Source organism: Lissotriton helveticus, chromosome 7, assembly GCF_964261635.1.
Source record: "Lissotriton helveticus chromosome 7, aLisHel1.1, whole genome shotgun sequence".
NCBI lineage: Eukaryota > Metazoa > Chordata > Amphibia > Caudata > Salamandridae > Lissotriton > Lissotriton helveticus.
This window is the reverse complement of record NC_136068.1, coordinates 1910551691-1910567857: the sequence shown is the minus strand read 5'-3', so window position 1 is coordinate 1910567857 and position 16167 is coordinate 1910551691. Positions and strand designations below refer to the sequence as shown.

The 16167-nt window shown below is 43.5% G+C and overlaps 1 protein-coding gene across 1 annotated transcript in view; it reads left to right on the top strand.

The window, feature by feature from the left end:
- Nucleotides 1–16167, top strand: part of LOC144767864 (transient receptor potential cation channel subfamily V member 6-like) — a 155691-nt gene that overhangs the window by 102035 nt on the left and 37489 nt on the right. The window contains exons 5-7 of the mRNA XM_078651222.1: nucleotides 5332–5430; nucleotides 11188–11348; nucleotides 11679–11825. Coding sequence (XP_078507348.1) covers nucleotides 5332–5430; nucleotides 11188–11348; nucleotides 11679–11825 — 407 coding nt within the window. The remainder of the gene's footprint in view (nucleotides 1–5331; nucleotides 5431–11187; nucleotides 11349–11678; nucleotides 11826–16167) is intronic.

The following is a 16167-nucleotide window of genomic DNA, read 5'->3' as shown; positions in this document are numbered from 1 at the left end:
GCGAAGAGTGTAGCGAAAGCCTCCTATGGAAGTGAAATATGGGGACATGTTACCACAGATGATTTACAGGTAACTGAGAATAACTTTCTGAAGTGTTTGTTGGGTGTTTCCGTTGGCCTATCCAACTTTGTGGTACACGCGGAACTAGGGGTGTCTTATTTAAGTGACATCTTGGCACTCCGCCCCACTGGTTAAAAATCTGGTTGAGGGATTATCATTGAGCCGGTCGATCCTAAAAGAGTGTATGACCCTTGGTCATGCACATAGTATACCATGGCTCAGATACATCAAGCGTAGCTTTGAAAGATTAGGAAGAGTTGAATTGGACACCAATCCTGAATTAATCACCAAACAGGATGTGGAGATACCAATGGAGTCCTTTGGGAATTTAAGGAAATTGGAGAGGGAAGAGCTGGACCTACGCAAACCAAGTGTCCGTAAGTTTCTATTGCTAAAGACAACATCATTAGCTGAGCCTTACCTCCTGGGGTTATTAACTAGTTATGAACATTTTTTTTGACCATGTTTCGCATGGATCTTTTTCACCTCCTGCTTGCCAAACCAAGGGGGAGCAATAGAGGGCAGATGTTGGCACCCTGTGGCTGCGACGGAAAGTCTCCACAGGATCTGCTACCATTTGGACTATTTTGTACATTTTATGAGGTTCCCCAGAAGTTTTTTATTGTGCCGATTTTAAAGAGGAAGCATTTTAAACAGGCTCGTCCAGCTCTCCTGAATTTACAGCTGTTGAATGATGAGTGTATCTTATTTGTTCTTTGTTATTTGAAATCTGTGGTGAAGTCTAGGGCTTGCTTTAATTAAACATTAATAACGGTCCCCGTAAGCCCACTTTTAATACACGTACAGTTATCAATTTGGTTGGGGGTTTTAACGCACGAGTCATGATTGTTTGTACCTGTATAGCGCACTTTATCTCAGACTTTTTTTGATTTCCTGGGAAATGAATCGTAACTGATGAATTGTGTCGATTTTACGGTAACTTTTATGTAGTGTTAACTTTTATGGTTTTAAATTCCTGAAACCGAATAAAGTTGAAATTAATTGATTTATTGATAGTGCTGAGCAGTTTCTAATCTGGCAGGCATGCTGAAATAAAGCAAGAGAGATTAATCTTGTACAGTTATTGTAACCAGCTGCCAACTTCTTGTGTATAATGTTGCAACAGCTGAGATATGTGTATCGCTGGAGACCTGTGTGGGGGTTAAATTACTAGTACCTTGTTATTTCACACCAGCTTATTCAATGCTTATATAGCACCAGAGTCTTGAAGACTATGGGCATCATTAGGATGACGGCCCGCCCGCGATCCTGACGGAAAACGGGACTGCGTGCCATATATGAGGCGGTCCCATGGGGGAGATTAGGATGTGCCCGCCACACTGGCGGGCGCATCATGCATTTATAACATTGTGGCGGGCGGTACTTTCAGTAGCACCCGCTGCAATGGTAAAAATGCATGTTGTGCATTTGCATACACAAAGTGGCAGCCACCGGTGCCTGCCTCATTGTGCACCAAAATGCAGGGCCGTCCCATAGGTACCCCCATGTGCAACCCCCCACTACCTGGGGGCCAGTAACGGGCCCCCAATTGTGAACTATGCATGCCTTTCCACAGCGGTAACGCCGCCCACGGAAAGGCTGCTCTCTGTCTGCATACTAAAATGGATGGCGGTGTCTAGCAGACACGGCCACCATATTAAACCCTTTTCCGTCCAGTCGACTCGTCGACCGGGCGGAAAAGCGATGGACGGTCATCCCGTCCGCCGGGGTCCCCGCACCATACTAATGTGGTGGGGGAAATGGGTGGCGGGTGGATAGGATGTAGGGCGGATCACCACCGGCATGCGGGCGGTGGCGATCCGCCCTACATCCTAATGGACCCCAATATGTTCAGCTGCTCCAGGAATCTCATCTATGCCTTTAACAGGTGTATTGCTCCATGGAGATATTTGAGAAGCAATCATCCATGTGGGCACATATATCCCAGAGAGCGAATATCAAATAAAATTAAGTGGTCGCACATATCTTTCGTATTAGCTGTGATTCACTCAAAGGACCAGAGTAATGTGGTTCTTGCGGGATCCTCTAAAAATTAGATTAAGTATGCCATTCTACAAGCCATTTAGGTTGGAAAGTCCGAGGGAGTGTCTAAGGTTCTAAGTGTGTGTTTAAGCAGATTGCAATGGTTGTGGTAGTACTTGATTTTAATGGCTGCCTGGTGTGTTTGCTTCATAGTAATTCACCAATGTTGCATTTTCCCTTTGACATATACACCACGGCTTCACTTACTTTTGTTCTTGCTCTTAGGCTGTGGAATGGAGATAAAGAGGGCTCAGCCCCAGGCCTCATGGTTAGTTGTAAATGATAGTGTAACTTTGATTCCTTTGGAAATTAAGTGGTTAAAGACTTCTGCACACACTTCACACAATCTACTTGAAAGCAGGTAACAGGCCTGCAATGGGTTCCTCTGAAAGGCTTTTTCTTTAGAGGATCTCTCACCAGGGACTGAACTGAATTTCCAGTTCCCAACACATGCAACTGGTGAAAGAGAGCTCCTGATTGTGGCTATATAAATGACAACTTGGTGAGTGGTTCCAGAGACTATCATTGTGGTGGACTGCTGTCCGCACTGCTTTACTCGTTCGGGGAGCTAAAATGAAGACTTCAGGGAGCATTGGTCACACTCGCTCAGAAGTCATGGATTCGAGCTCCACAGCTAATCGGTCAACATCTCGGGCCTTGGCAATGTCCAAGTATCTATTGATTCTATTAAAATGTTTATTGTTCCTATTGTAGTGTGACGAGGAGGGATGTTGGAAAGTGAGCAACCATGATAGTTGAATCTTGTAAGTCACTGCCTTAGAAAGGGTGAAAGTACTGAGAAGCTTCTCTACTTTGGAGTTCGAAGTTGGTCTTACAACACTTACTTGGGGAAAATTCAAAAACAACTGTCATGAAGGAGGATGAAATCAACTAGTAGAGTTTGTTTTTATACTGTGGAGTTTGCTTAGCAAGTGTGAACATACATGGGTATTGAAGTCCTTGTTAAGGATTTGCTGTTTATGTATTTTTATTTGCTGCCAAAGTTGGCAGAATGACAGAGAATGGAGATTAGTTTAAGTTTTCAAGTTAGTAAAATCCCAGCTTTGTTTAATTAACAATGGATCGAACATCTCATCTCCAAACGTATCCACAAAACCCATTTTGGACCCAGAGTCCTTAGATGCCTTCCTCTTACTTCAACCTCTTTGACATTTGTGTCGAGGAGCAAGAAAGCTCAATTTCTGGTTCGAAATTATCATCACTGTCAATGGTGATGGGGGGCTCAGGGCCTTTCTCTTGCCATTCTTTGGTTCCTGAGTCACCAATCTTGTCACCACCTAACGAGCGTGATGAGGGGTGGAGGTATTACTTTTCTTTTCCCCTTTAGGTAGATTTCCTCCTGAAGTCCTCTTTCTTTGAGTCTTACTTGCCCCATCTTGGCCACTAGTAGATGGCTGTGGTTTATTGGAGATGCATTACATTTTTGTATTTATAGTTTCATTAAGGGAACCCAAAACCTTTTCTAGTGCCTTATTAACTAGTTCCTCTAGTTTATCCTCAATATTTAATTGAGGTGAGGGTGCAGACATATTGTTGACAGGGGTACAGTTACCTAAATAATTGGTTTATAATTAAGAAGGTCTAGCTAAATAGCCAGTTTAGTAATGTAAAGTGGATATCCTCAATTTATATTAGATTGCTTTTTTTGTTCTTTTCCTACCTAGCGCGAGGGACGAGTCGAAAAATCAGCTGTTCGTTTGGAAGTGAACAGCTGTCAGGCATTGGAGGATTGAGCTGGTAACTGTCATGTATTGGGGACTGCTGAAATTTCCCAATCATCTAAAATGGTGACCACACACGTATTTAGAGTGTGTGGCTATCTCCTAATGCCCTTTCCTATAATGGGCATTCATGAGCTGTAACCGGGCCTCCTCTTGCGATTGTAATCGCTCCGAGGGCTCGGGCTTGGTCCTGATCCCCAGCTTACCGCTCCGATGGTCTCCCTGCCTTCCTAGCAGGGAGGGCGGGACTCGGAGTATGAGGGGCTTGGTGTGATCGCGGCCGTGAGAGGGCATTGCAGTCCAGTGTGCCAGCGCGAAAGGAGCGCGGGCTGGTGGTGCGCGCTAAAGGCAGTATTACAATCGTTCTAATGGTTTTAAAAGTAAAGAAAAGCATCATTAAGGCCTGATTAAATATCTGAGCGGTAGAGGAAGATTGGGGCAATTCCGGTTGAAGATTGGAGTAATTCCAGTTCAGAATAAAACTGGAGGTTTAATTTGGTTTACGGGGTTTAAAAAGATACACATAAAAAGCTAAAACATACGAAAAGGTTCAATAGAAAAGCGCGGAGTACTATAAGTAGTACTTTTAAGGCTACTTATACCGTATACTTAAACAGCATGCAATAGATAATTAATAATATAAGTGATATAAAAGAGTCTAAGCTCATAAAAGGATAGTACTTATCTTTGTGAGAAGCCACAACAAAGAAAGAAGATGGCTGCTTGTAGGGGGACTTTATACTATATTGGAATGTTCATTGAAGTTCTATATTCTTCAATTGTTGCTGCTGAGCTGTGGCAATAAAAGAGATTTGCATAATGTTAGCCTCTGTGTAATGCCATAAAATCCAAAAACAACTGTCATGAAGGAGGATGAAATCAACTAGTAGAGTTTGTTTTTACACTGTAGAGTTTGCTTAACAAGTGTGAACATGCATGGGTATTAAAGTCTTTGTTAAGGATTTGCTGTTTATGTATTTTTATTTGCTGCCAAAGTTGGCAGAATGACAGAGAAAGGAGATTAGTTTATTTTTCCAAGTTAATAAAATCCCAGTTTTCCATCAATAGCTTCAGGGACAACCTGCATGTCCAACATTCAGTGTCTTCTATCAGCCCCCTTTGTAAACCTTTGTAAAGCCAAAGGAGTTTGGGCACTATAGAACAACTAATAAAATAAGTTGAGTACATGCAATTTTGCACTTGATCTGGGATTCTGTTGATGTAAACTACTATACATCTAGAAGTGAAATACCAGTGAAGAGTAATCACCTGTTCACTGCTGCTTTTTTTTTCATTGTGCGATTTATGAGTCATTATTTATCAGTGTTTACACTCCTACTCTGACATTCTCAATTTGTACTCTTAACTTCCTCTCTGTTCTTAATCTCTAGCCATCTCCAGTCTTTTCCCCACTCCCCCTATTCTTCAGTGCCAATTGTATGCCACCGTTATGCTTCTTAGTTTCTCTTTTGTTTCATGATTCTAGGAGAGCACATACTGTTCTTTGCCGCCTGTGTGGAAAATGAAGAAATTGTACGACTGATTATTGAAAGCGGAGCTAATATTCGAGTACAGGATTCCCTGGGTACGTATTATACAAAGCCACATTTATCATCAGTTGCATAGCAGGGTGTTAGTAAAATGGAAGCTGTTGAATGAATGAATGAATGAATGAATGAATGAATGAATGAATGAATGAATGAATGAATGGGGATTTATACGGCGCGACTTAGCCCAAGGGCATCAAGGCGCCTAACAAAATAGGTATCAAAGTATCAGTCTCGGAGCACCAGGTACATGGTTATAGGTAGGCCTCTCGGAAAAGCAGAGTTTTCAAATCCTTTTGAAAATGTACCAGAGAAGGTTGTCCTAGTAGGGCAGGGGGAAGGGAGTTCCAGAACTTAGGAACCAAGGTGGAAAACGCTCTGCCTCCCCATTTTGCCTTGACAAATCTCGGAACTAGGAAGAGATTTTTGGTAGAGGACCGAAGGGCTCTACCCAGAAGGTAAGGAACCAGAAGAGACCTAATGCCCTCTGGTCCAGAACCGTAAAAAGCCCCATGGGCAAAGCAGAGAAGCTTAAATATGATCCTGGACTGAACAGGAAGCCAATGCAGGTCCCTTCTAACCAAAGAGACTGAGGAGAGCCTAGGAAGATTAATGACCGACTTAGCTACGGCATTCTGGACCATCTGAAGGCGATGGACAAGACTCTTGTTCATACCCGCATACAAAGCGTTGCAATAATCGAGTCTTGACAAGACCAGAGCCACAGTGGCCTGCTTCCTCGCCTCAGGGGAGAGATAAGATCCAATCTTTCTGAGGATCCTGATGATACCACAACAGGTGGAAACAGTCCTACTGACCTGACAGTCAAAGGAAAGAGTGGTATCAATCAGGACCCCCAGATTCTTGGCAGAGTTAGAAGGGAGAGGGCAGTCACCAAGAGAATCCGGCCACCAGTCTTTGGACCAAATGTCCTGGCCACCCCCAAAGACCAAAACCTCCGTTTTTTCTCCATTGACTTTTAGGAAGTTTTGGACCATCCAGCGGGATACTGCCTCCATGCAAGATCTGAAGTTGAGGGCAGCATCATTCACGGACTGTGTTAAGAAGACCTTGATTTGGGTGTCGTCGGCATACGACAGCACCTCAAACCCAAAGGATCTCACTACCCTGGCAAGTGGGGCCACATAGATATTAAACAAGATGGGACTTAAGGAAGATCCTTGAGGGAGCCCACCATGCACAGGTACAGCAGGGGACAGAAAATCTCCTAGCTTCACTCTTTGCTCTTTTTGATGGAGAAAGGAGGTTAGAAGACTGAGGGCGAGGCCCCCCACACCTATCCCCCTAAGCCTAGACACCAGGACAGAGGGGGACAGGGTGTCGAAGGCTGCCGTCAGATCGAGTAGATCCAGCAGACTGATCTGGCCCCTGTCGACCTTCGCGCGAATGTTGTTAATCACCACAGTGAGGGCGGATTCAGTACTGTGAGCTCGTCGGAAGCCATGCTGGGAACTGTCCAGCAGGTTTGAGTCATCAAGAAAGGTGGTGAGATGGTAATTAAGGTGGCACTCCAATATTTTGGCAGGGGCCAGAAGCAGGGAAATAGGTCGAAAATGTTTCAAGACCGCGGGATCCAAAGAGGCTTTCTTCAAGAGGGGCTTAACCACTGCCTGTTTCCAGGAGAGGGAAAAAACACCCTCAGTAATGGCAAGGTTAAGCACATCTAGAAGGGGGGGGCAGAATCCCCTCCCTACAAGATCTCAAGATTTTCAGCGGACATGGATCCAGAGGGGAGCCAGATTTGGTATTATCAAGGAGACGATTTGTCTCTTCTAGAATGAGAAGAGGGAAAGAAAGAAGGCTAGATCTGGGTTCTGCAGGCTCGTACGCTACAGTAGCCGCGGGGATGGAGGGGGAGAGATCTAGTTCCTGATTGAAGAGTTCCAGTGAGCTATAAATATCTGCAATTGTAGCATAAAAAAAGGAAGAGATTTTATTACATAGCTCCTGAGACTCGACAATGGTATCCACCCTCTGAGGGACAGAAAGGGAATCAATGATTTTAAAGAGGTCCCTGGAGGAGTTCAGTGACATAGTCAGACTAAGGAAATATATCCTTTTTTCTTCAATAATGGCTAATTTATATTCCTTTAAAAGGTGTTTATGCCGTTGTTTATTTTCGGTAGACTCCAGGTGGGTGCGCCATAGCCTCTCCTGCCTTCTGCAACCCTGTCTCAGTCGTCTGAGTTTGTCAGAGAACCAGGGTGCAGAGGGACTCTTTCTGGCAGAGTAATGGAGTTTGGCAGGGGCTATAGTATCCACTGCCCTAGTAATGATGTTAAGGAGATCTGCTGCCACTGAATTGGTGGTCTTATTAGGGAGGGGGCTATGACTATTCAGGAACGGGGCAAGTACTTCGTTATTGATGGCCCTAAGATCTCGTCTAAGTTCCCATTTCTTGGAGTTCAAACAAGGAGGGGAATTGTGATTGATTTTACATTCAATAGGGACAGCCAAGTGGTCTGACCAGGACAGACGAATGGGTGAACCAATCATTAACCTAGGGTCATTAGAGAAGACACCATCTAGGATGTGGCCTGCTAAATGAGTGGGACTATTCACAAGTTGAGTCAGGCCGCAAGCACGCAGCGTTTCGATCAAAGACCGAGTGTCACTAGAAGTAACGTTCTCTAAATGAAAATTAAAATCACCCAGGAGAGTGAGATTGGGTCTATCAATGAGAGGTTCTAAAAGCCTCATCAGATCTTGACAAAAGGGAGATCTAGGGCCCGGGGGTCTATAAAATAAAATGCCCGAGAAAGACACAGTAGGGGTGGTATTGATAAAACAATACATAGCCTCAAAAGAATCCACAGGAGAAGAAAGATGTTCAATTCGTCAGATGGAGGAGCCCTTATGTAATATTCCCAGCCCACCTCCTCTTCGTCCAGTTCTATCCAACCTGGTCAGGGCATACCCCATAGGGATAGTCTCTACCAGGTCGGGACCGGAGGAATCCGAGATCCAGGTTTCGGTAATGAAAAACCAGGAGGGCTTCCTCAATGAGACAAAGTCCCTGAAGGCTATGTTATTTTTAATCAATGATCTTGCGTTAATGAGGAAGCCTAATTCTGTCTCAGAGGGAGCAGGTTTAAGAGCTCCGGTATCCGAGGGGGCCATCCTGACATTCCCTTTCTTACGGAGGGCAGGGTGACAAGTACTGCAACATAAATAAGGGAGGACGTCAGGGAGAACAGTGTGATGGCACAATTTCTGGGGGGGGTTTGAGGGACAATAGGGTATGAGTAGAGTACAAGTGACCTGCCTGAGGTATTAAGAAGCGGGCACCAGCCCACCTGGCCCCTGGCGCCGACTCAGCGTGGACAGGCGCAGACGGGCTGGACTTTGGCGCGACTTTGGCGCGCGAATGCTGCGCGCGTCCGCTAGGCGCGGAGAGAGCCATAGAGTTCTAAAAAGGTTTGAGCTTGAGTGTCGTGACCCGCAAAGGCCAATGAGGGCAGAGACAGCAACTGTTTGCTGGCGCCCTCCACAGCAATCGGGAAAACCCGTGGTGGACCGGGGCGCTGGCAGGAAAGGTGTGCGACAGGTAAGAGGTTGAGCAAATGCGCAGAATGCATCTAGATAGAGCATACCTTCATTACATCAATTCTATAGATCATGGGGCACCATGTATTATCGGTGGAATAAGAACATATGGTAAGGGTAAGAGTTAGGTAGTTAGTACAAAATAGTGCAAGAGTAACTTAATTGAATTCTGAAGAAACTCTGAGAGTTCAACTTGTGCAAGCCTGGTGGCCATCTTGGAATATTTTTCTTAAGCTTTATGAAACACTTTCCAAGATGGCTGGCTGCCCATGTGTATGCATACACAATGACTATCTTGGAATGGTAATTTTTTATAATATATACGAACATACATTTTAAGATGTCACTGTGCATGCACATGCAAGTGCATGCGTGCAGGTGTATAGCAACCTTTTTTGAGAGGCTTGCTTCTATTAAGCTTTTTGACACACTCTTACAAGATGGCCACCGATGCATGCATACACATGCCAGCTATCTGGGGGGAAAGGCACTGTCAAAGCCGATAGATGTGATGAGAGGATGTGGTGTTATGGTCAGAGTTGCCAACTTTGACACTGGGGAACCAGGTATCGTCTCAACTTCCTATGATTCTGGGCAAAATATTTTAACTCCCTGTGCCTGAACAAAACATGAATGTGACCTTATGTAATGTAACTGATGCTCATGTATTGTGCCCCAATTATTTTGGGTTGAGTTCACACTGTATAAAATGACAAAAAACAGTTATTTAACTGGTGTTTGTATAAAATGCTCCAATACCTTTGGGTAGAGTTCACCCTATATATAACTGCAAAAAAATACCTATTGTCACAGGGAAGACCTGTTAGATTTGCCGATATTTGAAATGGGTTTTATTGAGCTTTATAAAACACAATTCTAAGGTGGCTGCCTATGTATGCATTTGAAGCAGCAACAGCCACCTGAGGGAAAATTAATTGACAAAGTCAATAGCTATTGCCAATTTTTGGATATTGGTTAACATCTTTAAAGGTGCTATAACGGACACCTTAGTAATCCAAGTGCATTTATTGCTCTTTTTGAGTATTTGCACTAAGTTGAATGTGGGGTATATGAGTGGAGTAATTATTTCTCGTATTTGCACCTAAAACAATAACTTCATTGTATCCTGCCACATGCTATGAGATTGTTGAGTGGTGGAAAGGTGTTGCACAAGAGGTGGATTGGCAGACAGTTTCCCTTTACTCGCTTCCTTTCCTCACAACATAGTGCCTTTAGTTCTTCATTCAAAAGCTCTTGAATGTGTGCCCAGTGTCATTTAGATATCTCTGTGGTCTTTTTCCATGCTTGATGCTTTGTATTGGGAGGTGGGAATTGACAGACAGTTTCACTAGGAGCTCACCCTTACATGGTATTTAAATTCATTCCTTTGAAACCTTGTCCCACCCTGGCACCTCCATAGTAGAAGGGCTTTCCCAGTTTCATTTCATACTGTCCACAAATATATGTGAAGAGAGCACTGTTGTAGTTTGACATTGCAAGACATCTTGCAGTGATGGAACCTGGGCTTGTTAAGCCCCAGAGAGGAGTATGCCAAATATCACGTACCTACCTCACACTTAATGCGACATGCCTATTTTTTATGTCCGATGTTCTCCGCCCTGACTGTGGAGTCTTCACACTAGTAAACCTATGATTAAAATGCAGTTTTGTGCATTCCAAACATAAACTTACACAAAAGTGTAAAGTTACTTTTCTGAATCAGGCCCACTCTATTTATGAATATCTTGCTGTCTCATACTACACTGCTGCTTTCACACTCTTGCAGCTGGCAAGAGCTGAAACCTAAACACAGCTTTTTGCATGATTTAGAACTTCTTTGGATAATATTATAGGGATTGAAGTCCTATATCACTATTACTAATTGGCATTTCCAGCTATTATAAGCATGTCTAGAGATTTTAGGATATGATCTACAGAAACATCCTTTTTGCCAGTAATATATCTAACATCCTGCATCAGAAATATTTCTAATATGTTTGTGGAGGTGTTTTATTGCTACTGGGGCACCTTACAAGAGGTCTGCTAGCAGAAAGGACATATCTGTACTGCCTCAGGGAGAGAAAGATGCCCGGGAACCAGGAGACTCCATGTGTTGCAAGGATTACTGTTAAATCTGAAACTATTTAAACTATGATTTGTCCATATTCCAAGCCAGACATCCCCCTGGTGCTGGTGACTGAAAGATTTCCTCCATTGATACCCAACAGGGAACACCGTTCTCCATGTCCTGACTTTACAGCCCTACAAAATCTTTGCGTGCCAGATCTATGACCTCATTCAATCTTACGACAAGTGGTGCCTGGACCAGACGTTGAACCACAAGGGCCTTACTCCATTCAAGATGGCTGCTTATGAGGGTAACACTGTGGTGAGTATGCAAATGTGCTCATTTGCATTATTAACAAATACAGCAATAATGCTCAATGATTGAATAGGATAATTCATTTGTCCAATTAAAATGTAGGGTACGTAGGAGCAGTTTTCAATATTTCTTACTGACGCGTATCCTTGATATTTTCACCGAAATTAGTTCTCTTTCTTGTCTCTGTAATGGCTAATGAATGAATAAATGTATACCATTGTATATTGGGAATTGACGACTAACTTAAATCTATGTGACGTTAGGTGGATCAGAAGGATGCTAATGTTTCGTGTCATTTCTGGATCATCTCTCACTGTGACCTCCCTTTTTGTTCAGATGTTCCAGCACCTGATACAGAAGAGGAAGCAGGTGCCGTGGACTTTGGGCCCCATCACATGCACCCTGTATGACCTCACAGAAATTGACCTGTGGGGGGAGCATCAGTCGGTCTTGGAGCTTGTCACATCCTCAAAAAAGAAAGAGGTACCCTGGCTTTAAGAATATTATAATCTAATGCATTGTCAGAGTTCAGGTCCTCAGCTGAGGGCTCACCAAGAAAAAAGTTTAAATAATGTCAAATTGTGTACCTCACACTCTGTTTTTGTTGGTTTTACTCATAACTGCTCTTTCAAGATGTCATAATCTTGGTCAGAACCTCAGTTAGAGTGATTCCCTTTATCAGTCAAATGCCACCTTCCTCTCAAGGGTGATGTTCACATATCTTTGACCATTCTCTTAATGAATTTGTAATAAAATAGAGGTAAACATTCTTAGTGTTCCCCCTGCACATGATGCATTATGCTAACCAGCAGTTTCTCATGTGTGTTGTCCATAACCCATAATCTGCATCAACATAGCAGGTTTCGATATTTATGTCACATATGTTACATGTGAAGGGATGCTGAACACAGAGCTGGAGACACCGCTCTCCGCCACTCTGGCAGACACAAATTCTTCAGTATTCCATAAAGCAAGACATCTTCAGTCTTAGTTCGTTGTAAAAAGATTCCTCTCAGAGCATGTCTGAACCAGACCATGTTAAATAGAAAACTGGTCAGCTTTTGGCGACTGGGTGCATCCTAAAAAATCCCAAAGCTATCCACTCTAAGGGGCACATGTACCACCATTTTTAAAGGTCACCAACAGAGATTTGTCCAGTTTGCGACAGCTAAAACGACTTTTGCTGTGTGTCAACAATATTTTGCAAGTCAGAAAATTATCACTGACTCGCAAAATAAGTGCAAGTCACCATTCGGAAGGGGCGGGCCATGGGTGACCCTTCCTAATAACGAGACGTAAGGGGGGACGTAAGATTGTTTTGCAACCAGAACGTGATTGAAAAACAATCTCAGTTTACTGTCAACTTCAAGTAACTGGTAAGCCAGTTCCAAACGGGAAGTGGTCCCCAGGGGACCCCTTCCCCTTTGTGAATGGTAGCTTCTGACTCCTCATAAAAATTAAACTGAAATGTTTAATTTTTCTTCTTAAAATGCATCCCATTTCCCATTTCCCTTAAGGAAAACTGCCTGCATTTTAAAAAAAAACTGATTTATTTAAAAAGCAGTCACATACACGGTGATCTGCTGACCCCAGCAGGCCACCATCCATGTGAGTGATGGCCATTCCCAATGGGTCCCTAATTGCAACCTGCCTCATGAATATTAATGATGCAGGTCCGTTGCGACCCTTTTGGTAATCACAAAGAGTGTTTGAAACATTGTTGTACATCAGTTTTTGCAAGTCCCTAAAAATCGCAATTTGCGGGTCGCAAAGCCTTATGGTTGTGCATGTGGCCCTAAGTATTTTAGTAAGGTGAAGCATTTTCTCATGTATGAACCTGTTTGTATCAACAATAATATCCAAAAGTTTTATGCACCAAAAGAACAAGATGAAACACTCTGCCCATGTTGTGGGGAACGCTAGTACCCTCTCTGCAAAACTGAAGGTCCTCCCTCCTGGTTTTCAGATGGCTGGATCTTCAGTATGTCTGCAATTGGGACTACTCTGTCTCTGTCACTGACATACTCGTCCGACAGCCTGATTCAGAGTGGACAGTCGAATGGCTAGTTTTCACTCTTCCTTACCACCAATAAATACATAGTTGTACGGGACAGTTAAACCTTTAATTGATCCTCACACCATGGGAGACCACATCTACTGTGTGGGGTCATCAGTTTTCGTATTTTCAAAATGAAAACATGTTAAAAGTTAGATTGACAGTACCGTCATTTTGACAAAGCCATCCGTCAAACTTTTAATACACTGACGGGAACCAAAGTGGCGGTGGATCCTGCCAAAGTTAAAAGATGTCTGCTAATCCGTCCGACATCTCTACATCCAGAGTATGGTTACTCTGTTAGGACAATGGAGGATTTTACTCTGTTGCTCCAATGGAGTAATTACTGTACTCTGAAATCTAAATCAGGCCCTGTTGCTTGCCCTTCAACACCCTTGCCCTCTCACTGGTAACTACTGCACTACATGAAAAATCTTTACTCCCAACACTAAGGTCAGACTCCTGCATTACATGTTAGTGCTTAAGCCTGGAGGAGCCCTTGTGTAAATTGAAAGTGTACTCCAGAAGTCCTTTCCATCACAGATGTCTTACTTAGGAGCTCCAGGAATTTCATCTCTCCCAGCCTGGTTGTTTAGTTGTCAGGTTTGGACAGGCACCGGCCAATAAAAGAAGTGACTGAGAAGCTTCCAAGTTCAGGAGGACTCCTCCTTCTCCACAACCTATGCTTTAAATTGTGAAGTGCCCCAGGGATCCTTGTTGAGCCCTACCCTTTTTGATTTGTATGTACACCCACTGGCAGAAATTGTAGAAACTTATGGGCTTGCTCTTGTCTCTTACACGGAGGGCACTCAGACTGTTGTCTCGCTCTCTACAGACATCAAGAACACCCCTCAGCAGCTGAATACATGCATTAGGCATGTTACAAACTGGATGTCAGATAGTCATCCTTACCAAATTGAGACAAAACAGAGGTGATTGTTGTAGGGAACAACGCCTCCTTCTAGAATGAACACAGCTGGCCGAATGAGTGAGGATGCTTCAGCCACCTGTTCCAACTCCTTTGCCATGGTTCCTTTTGTTAGCACACACTATTGGAGTTTTGTATTTGAAGACAGTAGTGCAAACCTCTTCCACTGCTTCACAGAGTACAGATATACTTTCCAAACTGCTTGTAAAACAGTCCACATATACACAATGACACATAATGGCCAAATAGCCATGACTGCAGCAACAGCCTCATAATGTCGACTGTGGTTGGAAGTGACAACTAGCAGAAATGTGTTGCCGGTATGTTTCTGTCTAGACATAGAAAACAGACATTCAGCTCTCTAAATAGAGTAATGGGGTCTGATTCACAAAGGTACTTATGTGTGGTAAAGTTGTGAGTATGCAGTCTCTTCACTCCTGGCAAAATCTCTTCACTTGTGGCGAAATCCCATACCTTTACTACAAGTAAGTACCTTTAAGAATGGGGCCCTGAATCTCTCTGTGAGAAACACATCAGAATGGAAGGGTAGCTACCTGCACATACAATGAGTTTCAAACACACATGCATGACGACTAATGTAATTGTTATTATTGTGAGTGTTCCCCTCACAAATATGTCATCCATGCCTCATCTTTGCAAGGGTATCCAAAAAGTGATTGTAGGAATGATTTGATTTAAATCTAAGTCACTGGTAATTACTCGGGACTGCATCCCAGTCCATCATTATTTTCGACACCATGATACCTCCGGTTGGACCCAGATGTATGCGAATCAGTCTTGTCCCTGCTTCAACGTGAACAGGCCAGCCCAAGCTACCAAGCCAGGGCCTCCCTGGACTGGAACACAAGCAACCCAGGAATGGTTTGCCCCAGTCATGGGCTTATCAGCCGGATAAAGCTCGGTTCCAGTGACACAGGATGCACAGGACCCATGTCTGGACATACCGGCCCCACTTAAGATTACATACTAAAGTATACAAAAAAGTGATAGATGGAGTGCTTGAATTAATCTCAGTCGCTGGTAACTACTTGGGGCCGCATCCCAGTCCATAGTTATTTTGCACACCGGGCCACCTCCGCTTCGACCTAGCTATATGCCAATCAATCTTGAGCCTGCTCCAATGGGAACAGTCCAGCCCAATTGCCAAGCCAGGTCATAAGAGGCTTGTGAGAGGCATGATCATAATGAAACATATACCTTCCACAGCAAACCAAAATTCCGATTGAAGTAATGGCACAGCTCATCAAGAAAAGTACACCAATGCTGTATAATATATGCCAGTTCAAATTAAAACATATCTTTCAATTTTTTTTAATGCCGTTTTTCCACTTTAAGAAAAAAATCAATAGAAATACACATGCCTCATGTTATGCAGAAGGTTTTGCTTATGAAGGGGGGCCTTTCTTTCCAGAGTGGATTTTACATTCGCCAAATACTCTCTGCTACATTCTGAAAACAAAGCATCTCGTGCATTTCAATGGAAGCGCTCCTTTGGAAGCACAATAATACTCTAAATAGCCAATAGCTTGATGAGAGGGAAGTATACTCTTCTGAGCAGATTGAAAGATGTGATTGGACAGGAATAAACATGTCCCAGCTACGTAAGAGTGAACGAGAAAAGCTATTCCATGTGCTAGATAACAACATGTGCAATCCTGCAGCAAGAAGGACCCTGATTGGTAGAAGTATACATTAATCCCACACAACTTGTCCTCACAAATCACAACACTGCATGGAATGGACCCAGGGTCAGCCATAATATAAGGTAAGATCAGGCAAAAGCGTAAGGGCTTCAACTAAACACAGTGCAAAATTACTAC